The sequence below is a fragment of the Mobula hypostoma genome, chromosome 19 (genome assembly GCF_963921235.1).
Source record: "Mobula hypostoma chromosome 19, sMobHyp1.1, whole genome shotgun sequence".
Classification (NCBI taxonomy): domain Eukaryota; kingdom Metazoa; phylum Chordata; class Chondrichthyes; order Myliobatiformes; family Myliobatidae; genus Mobula; species Mobula hypostoma.
The window spans coordinates 18,215,491-18,235,140 of NC_086115.1; the positions used below are offsets into that span (position 1 = coordinate 18,215,491).

General features: G+C 47.5%; 1 protein-coding gene across 6 annotated transcripts in view; it reads right to left on the reverse strand.

The window, feature by feature from the left end:
- Positions 1-19,433, reverse strand: part of nt5c2a (5'-nucleotidase, cytosolic IIa) — a 64,585-nt gene extending 45,152 nt beyond the window's left edge. For 2 of the 6 annotated variants that reach the window (XM_063071448.1, XM_063071446.1), the window contains exons 1-4: positions 19,351-19,433; positions 13,164-13,343; positions 9,968-10,074; positions 7,056-7,129 (exon numbers count right to left, since the gene is read on the reverse strand). In XM_063071448.1, the coding sequence (XP_062927518.1) occupies positions 7,056-7,129; positions 9,968-10,059 (166 nt within the window). In that variant the 5' untranslated portion in view covers positions 10,060-10,074; positions 13,164-13,343; positions 19,351-19,433. Of the gene's footprint in view, positions 1-7,055; positions 7,130-9,967; positions 10,075-13,163; positions 13,344-19,350 lie in introns of those variants that run through there. The other 4 variants (XM_063071447.1, XM_063071449.1, XM_063071450.1 and 1 more) reach the window with 4 other exon arrangements.
- Between the last annotated feature and the right edge of the window lie 217 nt (positions 19,434-19,650).

A 19,650-nucleotide genomic window follows, 5' to 3' on the forward strand; every position in this document is an offset into this window, starting at 1 on the left:
TTCGAGCGGTGTTCGAAGAAGTGGGTGACCCCCAGGGGCTGAATCCTGAGTGCAAACGAGGGACGGTGTGGTGCACTTAGGCGAGGCCTAAGGTGATACGGCCAGGGGAGGTGGCATTAGTGATGGGGACCCCCAGATTCCCCGGAGTACTGGCGGGCAAGACCCTGCTAGTAGACGCCCCAGACGACCTGGAAGGGGAGTCCCGGTTCCCGGCTGGGGCGCTGGTGAGACCTGAATTGCAGAGGCCCTCAGCTGTACAGGCACGCCGGATGGGAGTGATTGTAAGAAACATAACGGAGGGGGAGATCACCTTTAAGCGTGGGATGCCCCTTGCGCACTTGTTCCCGGTGGCGGTGATGTCCAGCGCCCCCGTGAAGCCCACTGGAGGAAAACTATCGGAGAACGGGGGACTGACCGAGGAGGCCTTTAATTTTAAAGACTCCCCTGTACCGCCGGAGTATAAGAGCGGGCTGGTGGAGAAGATGCTGAAGCTAGGGGACGTCTTTACTCGGCGAGTTTGATATGGGATGTTCCAAGACCCTGAAGCGGCGCACGGTTCCCGACCAATATACGGTCCCAAGGGTGGAAGACGCATTGGCCTGTTTGAGTGGGGCGCAGAGGTTTAGTGTATTGGATTTGCGGAGTGGGTATTACCAGATTCCGATGAGTGAGGCCGATAAAGAGAAGACAGCCTTTATCTGCCCCCTGGGATTTTTCCAGTTTGAACGAATGCCCCAAGGCATCTCGGGGGCCCCAGCCACCTTCCAGCGGCTCATGGAGCGGACAGTGGGGGACATGAACCTGCTGGAGGTATTGGTGTACCTGGACGACCTGATAGTGTTTGGATCTACGTTGGAGGAACACGAGGAGCGGCTACTGAAGGTGCTGAGTCCGCTGAAGGAGGAAGGGTTAAAACTTTCCCTGGATAAATGTCAGTTCTGTAAGACGTCGGTCAGCTTTGTCGGGCACATAATCTCGCGAAATGGAGTGGCCATTGATCCAGTTAAAATAGCCGCAGTAACCACCTGGCCGAGACCTCAGAAGGTGAGCGCCTTACGCTCGTTTTGGGGGTTCTGTGGGTATTACCGGCGATTCGTGAAAGGATATGCGAAAGTGAGTCACCCATTGAACCAGCTATTGTGTGGCTATCCACCTGTGGGAAAGAAAAGGAAAGGAGACCGAGGGCCGGAGGTAGGATACTTGAACCTGGGGGAGCCTTTTGGATCGAGGTGGGATGCTCAGTGTGAAGAGGCGTTCCAATCTCTAAAAAGGGCGCTGACACAGGCCCTGGTATTGGCTTTTGCTGATCCCCGGAAGCCGTATGTTCTACACACTGATGCCAGTCACGAGGGTCTGGGGGCTGTCCTGTACCAGGAACAGGGCAACGGATTGAGGCCGGTGGCGTTTGTCAGCCGGAGCTTGTCGCCATCTGAGAGAAACTATCCCACTCACAAGCTGGAGTTCTTGGCGTTGAAATGGGCGGTGGTGGACAAGTTGAGTGACTATCTATACGGGGCCCAGTTTGAGGTGAGAACTGACAACAATCCTCCCACTTATATCCTGACCTCGGCAAAGCAGGACGCTACTGGGCACCGGTGGTTAGCGGCCTTGTCTGCCTGAGTTCAGCCTGAAGTACCGGCCGGGGAGCCGGAACATCGATGCAGATGCTCTATCTCGTCAGGCGCACGACGAGCCGGGCACGGCTGAGGAGTGGAAGAGCGTCCCTGCCCCGGGAGTGAAGGCCATGTGTCAAGTTGGGAGCGACGGGGAAGCAGGAGCCCCGATGGGGCCGGATAGGGCAGTGGATCAATTGGGGATTGACGATGACGCGCTACCCACTGTTTACTGTAATTTGACTGCTCCGAGGAACAGGCAGCTGCTGGAGTTGAGCCCCCAGGAAGTGGGGGCGGCTCAGTGTGATGGCCCGAGCATTGGCACTATCTGCTACGCGGTTAGACGGGGGGGATATGGCTCAGGTGGAGAAGGCGAAGCACGCCTCCGTGCCCCTACTACTGAAAGAGTGGCCTTGGTTGAAGCTGAAGAACCAAGTCTTGCACCGGGTCACGTCGCCCCCGGATCACCCCCGGCGCTGGCAGCTGGTCATGCCTGAGAAGTATTGGAAGACTGTGCTCCAGGCTCTACATGATGATTCCGGGCACTTCGGGGTAGAAAAGACCTATGGATTACTCAAGGACCGGTTTTACCGGCCCCGGATGAGGGGGGAGGTTGAAGAATACTGGAATACCAGAGCAGTCTCTATTTCCTGAGGAGACTGAGGTCCTTTAACATCTACCGGATGATGCTGAGGATGTTCTACGAGTCTGTGGTGGCCAGTGCTATCATGTTTGCTGTTGTGTGCTGGGGCAGCAGGCTGAGGGTAGCAGACACCAACAGAATCAACAAACTTATTCGTAAGGCCAGTGATGTTGTGGGGATGGAACTGGATTCTCTCACGGTGGTGTCTGAAAAGAGGATGCTGTCCAAGTTGCATGCCATCTTGGTCAATGTCTCCCATCCACTACATAATGTACTGGGTGAGCACAGGAGTACATTCAGCCAGAGACTCATTCCACCAAGATGCAACACAGAGCGTCATAGGAAGTCATACCTGCCTGTGGCCATCAAACTTTACAACTCCTCCCTTGCAGGGTCAGTCACCCTGAGCCAATAGGCTGGTCCTGGACTTATTTCATAATTTACTGGCATAATTTACATATTACTATTTAACTATTTATCGTTCTATTACTATTTTTTATTTATGGAGCAACTGTAATGAAAACCAATTTTCCCTGGGATTAATAAAGTCTGACTATGACTATGTAAGGCCTGTAGTCGTTCTATCAGGAGGAAGACCTTGCCGGCGTAGGCGGCCCCGTTATCCCACTTGCAGAGTGCGGGACCCATGGACCTGGTGTGTATGGATTTCCTGTCTATTGAGCCAGACACCAGCAACACCGTGAATGTCTTGGTCCTCACGGATCACTACACTAGATATGCACAGGCTTTTCCTACTAAGGACCAGAAAGCGACCACAGTGGCGAGGGTGTTATGGGAGAAATACTTTGTTCATTATGGCCTTCCCCAGTGGATCCATAGTGATCAGGGATGGGACTTCGACAGCAGGCTTATCCATGAATTACTGGGTATGCTTGGGGTTGAGAAATCCAGAACCACCCCCTATCACCCGCAGGATGATCTTCAGCCCGAGAGGTTTAACCGGACCCTGCTGGACATGCTCGGCACTCTGGAGATCGGACAGAAGAGTAAGTGGAGTCAGCACATCGGCCATTTGGTTCACTGTTACAATTGTACTCGCAATGACGCTACGGGGTACTCGCCCTATTATCTGGTGTTCGGACGGGAAGCGATGTTGCCCATTCATCTGTGTTTTGGGAATGAAGCGGGTGAAATACCTTCAAAGCCATATCTGAAGTATGTGTCCGATATGAGGAGAGAGTTGAAAAGGGTGTACAAGTTGGCTGAGGTGGCAGCCACCAAGCAGAATCAGCGGAATAAGAAGAGGTATGATCAGAAAGTAAAGTTCGTCCAGCTACTGCCGGGAGACCGAGTCCTTATCCGGAATTTAGGACTACCTGGTAAGCACAAATTGGCAGATCGTTGGGCAGCCACCCCCTATGTGGTGGAGAGTCAGATGCCGAATCTCCCTGTTTACCGGGTGAGACCCGAGGATGGGAAGGGACCTGTCCAGGTACTCCATCGGAACCACCTGTTGCCTCTGGGTCGCGAGGTGAAGGTAGACCCAGAGCCCGAATGGGAGTTTACGGCTAGTACGAGGACTCTGCGAAGGCGCGGGGCAAGGGAAGAGCCCGCTGCGAAGGAGACGGGGCTGGTCCCCACCTCGAGAAGGGTTACTTCATCGGAAGACGATGATTCAGACTTGTGGTACCTGTTTCCGTTTGCTGATTCCCTGGTACCGGGAGAAGAGGCTCCTGGCCCTTCCGTCACTGAGTTAGGGGAACCGAGGGAGGGTGTTGCAGAGCCACCTGTAATACAGCCGGGATTGGGGGAGGAGAGAGAGTGGAGCCAGAACCTGAGGCAGAGGGCTTACAGGTGCCGAGGGGTCCCCGTGAGGGTGAGGGTCCGACAGGTAGGCCCGGGGTGTCACCTGGGGTGTCTGAACCGGAAGAGTCAGCAGAGGAGGTACAGAGGTCTCAGGGGAGTAGGCACCCCCCGGAGAGGTTGATTTATACAGCGCCGGGAGAACAGGGTGTGATCTCTCCTGCCCTGGAAAGTTCTGTCACTGCTTTATGCACCTGGGTTGGGTTTTGTGTTTTGCAAGGAGCACTGGTGAACCCTGTTAACGTCATGAGGGCATGACTTTTATTTGGTGGGGGGAGAGTGTACGGGGTCTCTTTTTTTTGTATGTTAAATTTAAAATGGCTTCTTTGTTATGTTAATCTTTTAAATTGCTGCGTATGTGGGTTAAAATGGCTTCTATGTTATGTTAAATGCTGAGAAAGTCTCCAGCTAGACATTTGCTTGGGTTAATACAGACAGCAGGGTGCTATTAGCCAATGGGTGTTCATGTTATCGTTCCTTCGGGTGATCATGCTGTCTCATATGGCTGGGAACGGGGGTTTTTGGCAGGGAGTCGGAGGAGAGACGGGGAGGACAGTGGACGGGGTTTTTGGCCGGGAGTCGGATGAGAGACGGGGAGGACGGTGGACTGCGAAAAGGCTCCAGTTGATCACTCGGGGTGGTCCCGAGCCGTGAGTCGACAGGATCCGAGTGGTCGTCAGGAATTGATTGAGCTCCAACGGTTGTGCACGAAGAACTTGGACTTTGATAAGTCTGGCGCCTTTTTTTCCCCATTACTTCCTTTTCTGTATTGAACTTATATTAATTTCATAGACTTAGTAATATCTATAAAGTGTACTTAGTAAAACGTACTGTGTGTGCTGGCTGATGATTGATGTTTGGGATTGATTTGGGTGGCAGTGATACAGCAACCGACCCAGCGGGAAGCGTTCAAGCTGCTGCTGGGCGGGATTTCCCCTAGACATATACGAGCCAATATAGCTGAGCGTTACATAGGAAAACAGTGTCAGCAGACACAAGGGAACACAACTTGCGAGACCCTTTCCAAAGCTGCACACTAGGTGGAAAGCTATCACCACGCTTGCAAAGATACTAAGTCTAAAGCTCAAAGCAACTCACACAAAATGCTGCAGGAACTCAGCAGGTCAGACAGCATCTATAGAAAAGAGTAAACATTTGATGTTTTGGGCTGAGACTTTCCATCAGGTCTAAACTCAGCAGCTTCAGCAGAAGGGCAGCAACAGTTCTCGAAAGTGGTTCTTTACCATCTTCTCACAGGCAATTAGTGAGTCTGTAGCAACATACAAAAAGCTGGAGGAACTCAGCGGGCAAGACAATGTCCATAGAGAGAGAGAGATCGACAATAAAATGTTCGCAACCTGAAATGTCCACTGTCCATCTCCCTCCATAGATGTTGCCTGACCTACCAAGTTTCTCCAGCTTTGTGTGTTGCTCCAGATTTCAGTATCTGCTGTTTTTGTATCTCTAGGGACGAGCTGTAAATGCTGACCTTGCCTGTGACATCCACATACCATTAGTAAATCAAAAACTTACTAAATGTTTTCTTAAATGCACACACTTTCATATTTTCCTTAACCTACTATGCATATCTTTAAAAATATAATGGTTGATTAAACCCATAAGATCATGTAATCTCTGCCTAATCATAGCGATTTTCAGAAGTATACAAAGGAGTACAGATCTCCACAGACCAGCATCCTGTAACGTGTCCTCTGCTGTTGCCAAGAATGAGGCCCCTGCATTCCATTAAATCCAAAAACTCAAGTGTCTGAAATCCCCGCTGTTGCTACACAGTTTGTATAGCGGGATGCCGGGAAGAGTCTGGGGAAACAGCACTGCCAGAATGCTGGGAAAAGGTTTGGAAAGAGCACCGCTGCAATTCCTAAACGCAAATCATCTGGGAAAAGTTGCAGCTGCAGTAAATCATGCTGAAGTGGTTCAAGCACGGGCTGATTGGATTGCATGATACGGGCAAACTCCAATACGTGTGCAGTATGCCTGTACTCTGTAGCCCTGTCACAGTCCAAGCCCAGAATGTCTGTACTCTGTAGCCCTGTCACAGTCCGATACAAGCCTGGATGCCTGTACTCTGCAACACAATCACACTCTGCTACAAGCCTGGATGCCTGTACTCTGCAACACAATCACACTCTGCTACAAGCCTGGATGCCTGTACTCTGCAACACAATCACACTCTGCTACAAGCCCGGATGCCTGTACCCAGCAATACAGCCACATGGCAATAAAAGGCCAGGACACATAGAAGGAAAGTAATTTTATGTAAATTAAACTGTTTACCCACATCATTAATTCCATGAATTGAACAAACTCTCCACTGCCCATCACTGGGGCACAGGCTGAAGACCCAAATTCTGCCACCCTCCAGACCACTGCCCAACACTGCCGCTAAACCCAGGTCTCAAAACCCTGACCCAACGACTTCCCCATTTCATCAAGGTGGAAGTGTCATCTAAGGTACCCTAGGGGGAGGTTTTTTTCACAGTCTCAGTTCCGAACTCCCAGCCAACTTACTGTCAGAGTATCCCAAAACCACCCAAAATTCACTATCTCTATGCAATCCCTTGTCATAGATTACCATAGTACAGCCAGTCTGAAGGGCTTTTTAAGTCAACCCGGACAGAAGCTCTGATTTGAAAGTACCCTCCACATTGAACGGGGAAGTTCCGGCAGCTGCTCAGATTGGAATGGCACTCCACGTTGAGTGGGGATAAAAATCAGTCTGGCTCCTGCTACAAACTCTCAGTCTTACAGACAAGTGCAGCTCTGTTGAGCTTCCTGACCCCACTCACTGCCTACACAAAAGTCAATTCAGAGGGAAGGTTTCGGAGTCTGGCACTTCCAGAACGGGGGAGGGTCGGGGAAAAGTTAAGGGGGATGTTACCAATGATGCAGTGGATCCGATTGATCTACATCGACTACGTGGCCGGGATCCAAACCCAAGCTGCAATGCTCACCTGCCAGGGTGTAGTCCATATCAAAGCCAAAGCACTTAATCTTCTCCATGGCCAAGCTGCGGTTTACAAACACTCTGTGAACAGAGAGGCAAGATCAGAATCAGCAGGGAGGTAAGCTAATGAAAGACAGAGCAGGAAAAAAGGTGAACAAAAGAATGAGAGAAGGAGAAAGGAAAGAAATCACTGAGGGAGAAGATCAACATGAACACAAGATGAAGAGTAAAGACAGTACTAGCTACCACCAACAGTTACAGAGGGGTTAACTCTGTTTTCCTAAGGCATGCATAATGCTGAAGTCAGCAGCTTGCTGGGCAGGAAGTGGCTGGAAGGAGTTCAGGTTAATGTGCAGTCTGACAGAGGTCCTGTATCCACAGGCTCACAGGAGGCTGTGAAACACTACCACGTACATTAGAGAAAACATATAATGGGGTGAAGGATAACCTGATGTGCTCCTGAAATGAGAGGATGAGGCTGTGGGAATGAATTCTTAATAAAAATCCAAGAGAGCAGAAACCAGTGTACTGTGAGGGGATTTCCAGCAACAAAGTTCCCTCTGACACCAACTCCAAACAAGAACAATTTCCAGCACTAATCTGGCATGGTTCATTAAACCAAGCACTGAGCGAGCAGTAAAGAACCAGAGAAAATGCAGATGCTGGACATCCTAAACAAAAGTCAATGTTGGAAATACCCAGCAGATCACACAGCATCTGTGGAGAAATTCAATGATCTCCCACTAACTCTGCTTCTCTCTACAGATGCTGCCAAATCTGAGCAACCCCAACAATTTCTGTTTTTAACTCACTGGACAATTAGCTGCTGAAGATCGGAACCACCGTGGGTTTCCTGTTGGTTGGTATTGGGCCTGGTGCACAGGAGGGACCAGAAACCATAAAATCATGGAATTTACAACACACAGGTGGCCATTTGAACCATGGTCACCGAGACTCTCAATTCTGTCATCTCCTGGCCCAGCTCTCAGCCCAAACACCTGTGCGTTACAACACTTCAGTTCTGTACTCCCTTGCTTTTCAAACACGATGATACATTGGTGTACAAACCCTCTTCAGGCAATGACGCCCTGATGTCCAATACCGAGCGGAAATGCTTTTCTCCAATGCCCTTCAATCATTTAATCACATACTTTAAATGCATATCCACCATCTGCAGATGAATGTGGAAACATATAACTTATAACTTGTAAGTTATAACTTGTTTTCATTAGCCAGGGCGTTGAGTGTAAAAGTTGGAAAGTCAGGCGACAGTTGTGTTGAACTTTGGCCACATTAAGAATATTGTGTTCAGTTCTGCTCACCACACAGTAGGAAGGATATTGTGCTTTTGGAGAGAGTAAAAGAGGTTCACCAGGATGTTGCCTGGATTGGAGAGTATCAACTATAAAGAGGTTGAACAAAACTAGATTGGATTGAAAAGTTGAGAGACGATCTGGTTGAAGTGTATAGAACTCTGACAAGTAGATAATCAAAAGAGTTCTGTTGCCAGGGTGGAAATATCAAATACTAGAGCTCAAAGATTTAAGATGAGAGAGGAAAACAGTAAAGAGATTTGTGAGTTAAGTTTTTTGTAAATAACGCGGAGAAGTTATAGGTATCTGGAACGTAGGGAAAGTGGAAAGTGGCAGAAGCCAGGGAAAGTGGCAGAAGCAGATATGACAGCAACACTTAAGAAGCATTGAGAAAGATTCGTGAATGGAGGGGAAATGGAGGGGTCAGCGTGCAGGCAGAAGGGATAGCTTATATTGGTGTGTTTGCTGCAGACATGACTGGCCAAAGGACCTGTGTCTGCACTGTACTGTTCTATGTTCCATGTTCTATCCAACAGATATTGATCTCTGTCTGAAACAAATTGGACTGTCTTATTCAACCTATGGTGACGGATGTGAGCTGAGCTCCACAAGAACCTGCAGTACACACTTTCCAGCAACTTGCATCAGTCAGTCACATTGAAACTGCACGGCCGGCCACGTCACCAAATGTTGCACTAGAAACAAATCTTCTATTGATACCCATGCCCCGGGTCCTTTGGAAGCTGGCAGTGTCCTGACTAGGCTGACCATCTTCCCATTCATCTTGGGTAACAGGGTCAGGCATTATGGCTTTTCTGTTATATGGAGAACCACTATAACATGCATATTTCCCCGGGAGGTTGACATGAAGCCCAAAACCCAAGGAGATGGAAAGGATTGGCCTTTCAACTGGGCTGACTCAGCCAAATAATTTTTAAATGTGCAGCTCTTCAATGCAGGTCCCTTTCAGGGACTCCAACCTCTCAGATGGCTGCTTTTGCTATGAATCAACAGATCCTAAATCCCTGCCATTAAATACAGCACACATCTGAACTGCATCAGCTCCATCCCTGCACACCAACACAGAAGCACAGAAAGCCCAAGGGCACAACTTGATCACACAACAGTACACCTCCAGTGCGTAATGCACCTGTACCCACAATCCCACCACCTGATGACGTTTAGTGTCCAGCTGGTCCCAGTAGATCCGATGGAGTCACGTAGCAGGGAAACTGACCCTTCAGTGCCCTCCACCCCAGGGTCCATGCAAACATTCTTCCACCTGTTTACACTCATTCATCTTATTCTCCACACACCCATATCAACTTCTCCTACATTCTGTCCCTAGCCGATACGCTAGGGGAATTTCAGTGAGCAATTAGCCCACCAACTGACCGGCTTTGGGATTAGCAAAGAAACTTAGCAAGGCATCCAGAGGAAACCCCCAAAGTCACAGGGTGAACATGCAAACTTCACAAAGGCACCAGGAGGGGTCAGGATTGAATGTGATTTCTCAATGGAGCTCCCCATTTTCCCATACTTCCCTCGGGGGTCCTCACCCACCCCATCTGGCCCTTCCTGACCAGAAGAGCTCACAATTACATACCGGTGGTAAGCCTCGCGACGATACTTCTTCATAGCACTCCCATCCATAGCTCCTGGTGGGTCGTCATTCAGCTTCTCACTCCAGGAAGACATGTTGGTTTCAGTGATCTAAAGAGGTGGGGAAGAGCAGAAATGGCTTGTCACCCAACAGCCTCAAGACGAAAGGCTAGTTATCAGCTCAGTTTTAGGGACTGGAACATTCACCAACAGGTAATCGCATGCCAACTGAAAGATAAGCTCACCTCTGCTTGCAGCAAAAATCTAACTACTGGAGGTACTCAGCAGGTCCTAACGCAGTGTCTCCACCCAAAATATCAACACTCCTTCCCCACCAATGTACTACCGGAGGAATTCAGTGGGTCTTATTCTAGGGTCTCCACCCAAAATATCAATGCTCCTTCCCCACTGAGGCAAATACTGGAGGAATTCAGCAGGTCCTAATCCAGGGTCCAAGCACAAACAAGAGAAAATCTGCAGATGCTGGAAATCTAAGCAACACACACAAAATGCTGGAGGAACACAGCAGGCCAGGCAACATCTATGGAAAAAAAGTACAGTTCACGTTTTGGGCCGAGACCTTTCTAGCAGGGTCTCGGTTCGAAACGTCTACTATAGTTTTTTTCCATAGATGCTGCCTGGCCTGCTGAATTTCTCCAGCATTTTGTGCTAATGCAGGGTCTCCACCCAAAATATCAGCATTCCTTCCCCATAGATGGTGCTCGACTTGCCTGGGCCGTAGTCCATCTGGTCCAGGTAACTTATCTAACTTCAGACTGTTCAGCTTCCTAAGCACCTTCTCCGTAGCAATGGCAACTACGTTCACTTCCGCCCCTGGCACTCTCAAACGGGTAACCCACAGACAATGCATCCTCCGGGATTCGTATTTGCTGCAGAGAACAGTCTCTGTCCCCTATCAGTTCCACTCCCTATCACCAGAACATTCCTCTACAGCACCCACAACTCCAATGTTCCCTTGTACCATGATAATACATTCTCACAGCCCGGCTGCTCTCGTGCTGACAGAGATCCTTACCTCAGCTGAAGCTCTGCGAGTTACATTTACTGCAGAAATCACCAAGCCCAAGCACATCAATCTTAATTTAATTACTATAATTTATGTGATTACCATGTATTACCTTGAGATTCATTTTCTTGCAGGCATTCACAGGAAAAAGAAAGAAACAATAGAATTTTACAAAAAGCTATAGATAAACAAAGACTGGCAAACAACCAATGTGAAGGCAAACTGTGTCAATAAAAATAATACTGAGAACATGAATTGTAAAGAGTGTTTGAGCGTGAGCCTTTGAATGTGAGGCTTCACCCTTACCCTTAGCTTTTTGCACACCCAAGTCAATCATACATGGAACAAAGGTCAGAGGGTAATAAAGCCCAGAGGTTCCAACCACTGTGAGTTAGTTAACTCCTTACAGCGTACCCAATCACGTGGTGGTTAAAGGTTAGTTGTTCATTAATGCACCCAGCTTGGAATTCACATTACCTGACTCCACGTTTAGGGGCCAATTTGGATGATCAATGTCAGGATGGCATTAGGGAGACACATCTGACCTACTGCCCAACAGAAAATCAAAGCCGTCTAGATTAGACCATTCAATGTCAGAACTTGGGGAGGATTGGCAAAGCAAGAGAATTGGGACTTGTACCATACCGATTCATTACAGACAAGGCTGACCGGATAGCTACCTTCCCAACCGCAACAGCTTATGCCAAGAATTTGCTGACATTAGCTGCAGAAATTGCTGTGGTGTTACAAAAATGCCACGGCCATGGCAACCAATCCGATGGAAAGAGTCAGACTGGACTGGTATGGTCAAACAATCCAACATCCACTTCTGGTCAATAACCTCCTGGTGCCAGCGGAATCACACTAACCAAAGATCAGTTTGTTCAGAACAAGAGTGAACAATGTTATCACACAAAGTTGCATCCAGCCACAAAGAATATAAATGATTGGAAGGCTACATTGAACTTTATAAGATATTGGTTCTAGTCACCTCACCGTAGGACGAGCATATACTGGAGAAAGTGGCAGAGGAGATTCGCCACTATGTTGCCTGGATTAGAGAACTTTAGTTGTGGGAAAGAGATTGGATAGGCTAGGTTTATTCATCTTGGAGGCTGGGGGTGGTGGGGGGGGGGGGTGGTGGTTACCTGAAAGGCATAGACATGATAGATAGAATCCTTCTCCCATGGTAGGCATATTTAAAACAAGAAGGCACAAGTTTAAGGTGAGAGGAAGAAGTTTTAAAGGTGATTTAAGGGATAAGTTTGCCTTTTCATTTCTACACAGAGTGATTGATATCTAGAACTTGCTGTCGGAGGTGGTGGAAACAGTTACAATCACTATATTTAAATGACATTTAGGAAGGCACGGCACAGAAAGAATCAGACCTAGTATGAAGAAACAAGATTAGTGTAGATGGGCTGAAAGGTCAGATAGGATGAACATCCCTGTAAGTGTGGAATAAGCTACCAGCGGAAGTGGAGGATGCGGGTTCGATGGTAACATTTAAGAGGAATGAGGTTAAGTACATGGATGGGAGGGGTACGGCGGGCTACGGCCCAGATGCAGTTGTATGAGACTAGGCAGAGTAATAATTCAGCACGGCTGAAGGACCTGTTTCTGTGCTGTAGTGCTCCAACTCCGGATTTTATTCTATAGAGAGAATGCCAGGCAGAAAGGAAAACACACCTTTATCATTATGAATGGTTTCGGATGAGCAAAGTGGAGAGAAACTTGCTACAACGGGAAAAGCTGAGATTAAAGTTTATAAATGTTATAGTTGTTTTAAAAAAAATCAAGTCATGAATTCAGGAAAATCTTGAGGTCTGGTGAGAATGTGGAACTCACTCCCACAGAAGCAATGGATTTAAGTAGAAGCTGAATAAACCGAGAGACGCATTCATTCACTAGACCTACACCACTTTTGGAAGTTGATTTAGAGACAGCGTAGTTCATGGGGCTGTAAAATCCTGTAACACAGAAACAGTATCAGTTCAAACTAAGATTATAATTGCTCAATATTTCTGATGCCTATTAACAAACGTTGCGAAGGTACTGTATCAACACAGATTGGATACAAAGGTTCAATAATGTTCCATCAAAGACAGACAGCAGGGGCAGGACAAGTTCCGTACACTAGGAACTATCGTACTCAAGAAAAGTTTTGTCGTACCTGTTTTTGTTTTATTTTGATGTGCAGACAGATAAAAGCTCTAAAACTGAAAAGCAAAGTACAGGTAGCCTCAGAAGCGATGTCCTGATCCGGAAATCTCCTGAAAACGTGTTTTGCTTGGTCACAGGATTAAAGCTATCAGAGCCACCCAATAACAATTGGAAAACCAAATGTTTTTCCCTGTTTAAAAGAAAAAGCAGCTGAGATCAACAAACTGTTACTGCACTCAGTTCAAACCCCAACAATCTGTGGAACAAGAGCAACTGATTATAATGGACTTTGTGCCTCTGTATCGGGGAGAACAGCAGGCTGCGTTCACAAACAATCACCCAGCATCAAGCCCTTCAGCCTGTTAACTCCATGCCAGCCCTTTGTGACAACAATCCAGCTGGTCCCACTTCCCCGGTTTCCAACTGTAGAAATAAGAGGCAGATAGGGCAAGTAGTAATAAAATCTTCCTCCCATAGTAAGGACAACAAAATCAAGAGGACACAAGTTTATGGTGAGGGGAAGGAGTTTTAGAGGGGATTGGAATTTTTTTTAATGTACACAAGAGTTTGGATGGTATCTGCCAGAGGAATTGATGGAATCAAATGAAATTACTTAATTTAAGATATATTTAGACAGACAATATTTATAATAGAAAGGGCACCGAACGAAATTTCTTAATGTGCGCAATTAGGATTCATATAAACGGGCAAGAAGGTTGGCAGGGACAGAATTTCCCAAAGGGCCTGTTTCTGTGCCATACCACTCCGTAACTCATAACGTTGAAAACTTTTACTCTGCAGTATTTCAGAAAGTCACACATCTCCACTACAAACCTTCCAGTGTAATAGATGTGTATCATTATCAGAATTGGATACTGTTTCCTGTATGCCTGTTGTTAATGAGCACTGAGAAAAGCACAGAGGTGTAACCAACCCCAAGAGCAGAACCATTCCCCCAGTCCAATAAAAAAAGCCTTTCATTACTGCCCTGCCCTTTTGTTATTTGGCCAGTTTTCTATGCAAGCCACTGAGACCACTCTGTTCCACAGCTCCAGGTCTTCTCGACACACCCTAGGAACAAACACAAATGCTGGGGGATCTTAGCAGCTCAGGCAGCATCTATGGAAAAGAATAAACTGTCGACATTTTGGGCCGAGACCCTTCTTCAGGACTGGAAAGGAAGGGGAGAAGTCAGAATAAGAAGGGGTGGGGGGGGTAGAAGAGAAATACAAGATGGCAGGTGATGGGTGAAACTGGGAGATGGGAAGGGGGTGAAGTAAAGTGCTGGGAATTTGTTTGGAGAAAGCACCTGCAGATTTTCCTTGTGTTTTGATGACAAACCCTATTTACCTGACATCTTTTCAACCTGCAGTTTCAGAATGGGAGAGCAATCCAATCTTCCCTTGAGTCACGGGATGTTATGAAAATAATTGCTATCACTTTTGGGTCATGTGGGTGAACCATTTGGGTCACCTGAAAAGTTAAAAGCTATGTACACTGTATTATAGATATGTGTATTGCCAACGCCATGCGTTAACACTATAGCAGCTTCTTTTACATGCAGTTTGCACTTCTCAAATCCACCCTACCTTTCCCTTATCAATTCACACTTGTCCAAGTGCCTGTTAATTCTTTCCCTGATTGTTTCGAGAATGGTCCCCGCCACCGTGATTGCCGATTACCTGATCATTATGGAATGTCCCAAAGCAGTGTCACAAGATGACAGGACTGTTCCCTATACCCACCCACCACAGCAGTTCATTGTCAGTCACTGTCTATGCAAAGATATCCAGCTGCCTTCATGAGGGGCCGAGGGTAATCATACATCATACTTCAAAAATAGTTGCTGCACTAACTTTTTCTTTCTCACATCTCATTCTTTCTAAAAATAGACTTCAAAAAAAAACACACACACAGACACAAGGAGAGCATTGCTGCAATCTGAAGGTTTCCAATCCGGATCATGAACTTCCAGCTCTCCGACCACAAGGACATTGGCAGAGATCTCAAAAATAAAAGAAAACATGTATGCATCAGTCCTTGTCAACGGTGGCAAAACCAACAGCAGTAACATCTGCAAATGTTTCTAAGTTCCATCTACATAGAGTAGCTTGTTGCTAATTGCCCAGAACATGCAGACTCCCACAAGGTCATGCTGAGGTGGTGAGTCAACCATCCACGTTAAGCATTTCTGTCATGCAACTAAAAAACGGACAGAGCTGATAAACAGGGCAGCAGACTGCTCTCACCTGTTTTAGATGAGTGTATAACATCAAAACAACTCCACAGATAAAAGCAGGTAACGTCTCCTCTGCAGGAGCCAAGTTCAGTTCCTATCTAGCCAGGGAACAATTATAGGGTGGTGAGGACAAAAGGAAGAGTAAAAATTTTGTATTTATTAACCCATAAAACCATAAACATAGAAGCAGAATTAGGCCATTCGGCCCATCGAGTCTGCTCTGTTATTCCATCATAGCTGATTTATTATCCCACTCAATCCCATTCTCCTGCCTTCCCCCCACCCCATTGACACACTTACGAATCAAGAACCTATCAAGCTCCACTTGGCCTCCACAGCTATCTAAGACAATGAATTTCACAGGTTCTCCACCATGTGGCTAAAGAAATTCTTCCTCGTCTCTGTTCTAAATCGTAATGCTTTCTGGAACCTTCAACAGATTTGGTACAACCGATTGGTTCACTTCAAAGGGCAATTAAAAGTCACCATATCCATTTGGGAAGAGTCACACAGAAACAGAGCTTTGGAAACACTGGAGAGACTCCAGATGCTGGAAATCTAGACACGGACACACACACACTCAGCAGGTCAGGCAGCAACTTTGGAGGGGAATGAACAGCTGACTGAAGATTCTTGGCCTGAGACATGTGATAGTTCATTTTCTTCAAGATGGAGTCACTTGGGGACAAGTACTGAGGCAGAAGCTTACCAGCTTCTGGTGATAAGTAGAATCTCATAGCTGGGGGGTGGGGGGGGCAGGTGAAAAAAGTTGCACATATAGAACCAGGTGGCGGAAGAGGAGAGACACATAGATGATAGGTGGAACCAAATTAAGGAGCGATGACAGATAGAGCTGAAAGAGGGAGAGAAAAATTTTTCAAGAGCAATCATGGTCATGCCACGAGATACAACACACAGACGATGACCATCCAGGACATGTCCTCTTCTCATTACTACCATCAGGGAAGAAGTACAGGAACCTGAAGACACATGCTCAATTATTTAGGAACAGCTTCTTCCTCTTCATCAGATTTTCTGAACGGTCCATGAACCTCACTATTCTTTTTTTTTGCACTATGTATTTATATCTGTTATCTCTTATTTTAACTTAAAGTAATTTTTAAAATGTATTGCACTGTACTTCTGCTACAAAACAACACATTTCACAACATGTGAAAATGATAACAATTCTGGTTCAGAGTCTGATGGACAGGTCAGTGTGGCAATGAGAAGGGTGTTAAATGACATGCAGCCACAAGCTCATGATGGTCATTGCTGACAAGGGTGTAAGAGCTTTAGAAACCAGTTGTGCAGTTTCTACTTGGCCTCACGGGTGTAGGGAAAGCCACATCCACAGCACCGAATGCAGTGTTCCTTCCCTGAAGGACATTGTGACAGCTTCTCTGGGTTATTTTTATTGAACTCAGAATCTACACTGCTGAGTTCAGAATTCCCATGTCCTAGATGTGGTTTGTTCAGGCACCTGAACAAGTCACTCACAGAACAGAATCATTGACACAGTTGCCCTACCTCCCCCCCCCCACCCTCACCCTTGGATAGTGTTGGGAACAGATGGACAATAACAGCTCCAAACACTTCGAGAATTAAACAACGATGTGGCTCATTTGCTCCACCTCACTATCGGCCTGTTTATATCCCTCAATTAAAACTGATAAACCCTGATGCACCTTGTAATTATGCCTAACGTGACTCATTCTGGCCCTCTCGGCAATCCCATCATGACACAATGTTTATGATGTTCTACTGCAAGATGCTCAGTAAACTGCACTGCTCTCTGTAGATTATGGTATTGCACGACTCGCGTGGAATTCTGTTAGCTGCCTCTGCTGTTTGCCAAAGGTAGCAGCAGAATGTTGCTGCAGTATGAACTCCCTCTCGATGCACTGGGCCAAAGTACATACACTTCTATCGAGCAGCCCGGCTAAAAACTCTGCAATGCAGATCTATAACTGCGACTCAGTGAGACAATGAACTGAATCAGTGGGGCTGCCCGCTGATGCATCCTTTCTGGGAGTGTGCCTGTAATTGGACTTCAGCGGTACATTAAATAAAAGGCTAAGATGTATTCTGAGGCCAAACAACTCCCAACAACTTCTTCAAGGGCAAAAATCTGGGACAAGATGTGTAAAATATTCCTGACTTTAAAAATAAAAACTACTCCGGTTCCAATACTCAAAAAAAAATGGAGTCGACTCACTGAGTATCCCAAGGGATAAATAGAGCAAGTGCTTCATGATCTTACATGGGCCAGCAGTTTCTCTTTCCATCTCACATGGCTCAATACCACAACATGCTGTGCAGATTCACCCAAGCCATTATCAGTGAAACTACCCATTTCAAAAATGAATGCCCAGAGAATGGGGAAAACTAGCTCATTATCTCTGAGGGGATGGTGACCATAACAGTGTTTTGCTCAACAATTTAAAATGGGAAGTGAAGAGTGATTGATAGAATGGGCCAGATCTGGTAAAGGATACACATATGGTGACAACTCGTTCAGGATCCCAAATGTTTTTTTTTATTTCAGAATAATTCAACTTTGTACCCACCGTGGCAAGAACGAAACTTGTATCACCTGCTTAATGCAATAACAGAACCATTATCTAACAGTGTCTATACTTGTCTGGATACATGGCTTATGTCAACAAAACATCAATACTAAGACTCAAGCATAATCACAGTGAGTTGGAGGAACTCAGCAAGTCAGGCAGTATCTATGGAGAGAAATAAACAGTCTAACTCAGTTCCTATGCCTTATGTTCTCCTGAACTCCAACTATGCATCAATGGACCAGTAGCACAGCACCTACTCCAAGTTTTGGGATCAAAAAGCCTACAACTTCAAAGTCTGAGAATCTCGCAGCACAGCTAATCAGTACAGATTTCAGACAATAAAACTGGCTGCAACTTGGTTGTGTGGGGCCAACGGCGACTGCAAATAACTCATCTTCCTTTCTGCGGACATGCAAAAGATCATGCCAGATCACCTGGCCCTTGTCCTTGGTCTGCCTGCCACATACCGAGCAGCACAGCAAACAATGAAAATGGCAAAAGGGAGCAATGCATCACCACCCAGCAGTACACAGGAACAAGCCTCAGAAAGGAGCAAAAACATCCAGAGGTGAGGAATCCTAATGTGTGCAAAGGGGAGGGAGAAAACTGCAGATGGTCTACGGAGTGGTGGGGTCCTCTGTAGACTTAGTTGGGGAGCAGAATGGCGGGGTAACTGGGTGGAGGGGAGCTGAGATCAGGGTGGAGGTCAGCATGGTATCCAGGAGGTCTGAGGAATCAGCAGATCTGGGGAAGAGGGATGGTCAGAAGATAAAAATGGTGGGGCATCCGAGGGAAAGAGGAATGTAGGGCACCGGAGATCGAGGTGCTGAGGAGAAATAAAAAGTAAAAGGAATCGAGTGGGAGAGCTGAGAGCCCAGCAACTGAAGTGGATCGACAGAGAAAAGAAGGAAGTTATTACCGTTAACTGCACAAATACACATATGCATAGAAACAATGTTTGGAAGAAGCAATCAAAGGAAGCCAAGAGAGAATCGGGGGCTGTAGGGTCCTGAAAGGAGGGAGATCGGGAGGAGGGTGAAAGTAGATCGGGGGAAGGGTGAATGGAGACCCAGGAGGGATCACGGGGAAAAGTGAACAGGACAACCTCTGGTCAATGCACCTGTGGCGGGGCAACAGCGGCTGAGGGGGCGGCAGCTGCCGGGTCCGGTGGGGTAGGGAAGCGGAGGCCGGAGGGGACAGCGCCGGGCGGCGGAAGCGAGCGAGCCCGGGAAACCCGCGCCAACTCCGTCAACCGCCAACCGTCGCCCCCGATTGTGCGGGTGACCCGTCAACCTTGTCCATGACCCTTCCCCCTGCCGATCCCAGTAATCCGGCACCCTGACGACCGCCCACCCGATCACCCGATCACCCGCTGCCCCACTCACCCGCTCCCAGCTGCGGGGCGCCAAGTCCGACTGGACCGACTGCGCGCGCGCAGCACCGCCGGGACGTCACGGCTCGCAACCGGAGCCCGCCTTAAAGGGGCAGGCACCCCATCCACGGCTGACAGCATTAAAGGGGCAGGCACTCCATCCGCGGCCGACAGCATTAAAGGGGCAGGCACCCCATCCACGGCCGACAGCATTAAAGGGGCAGGCACCCCATCCACGGCCGACAGCATTAAAGGAGCAGGCACCCCATCCGCGGCCGACAGCATTAAAGGGGCAGGCACCCCATCCGCGGCC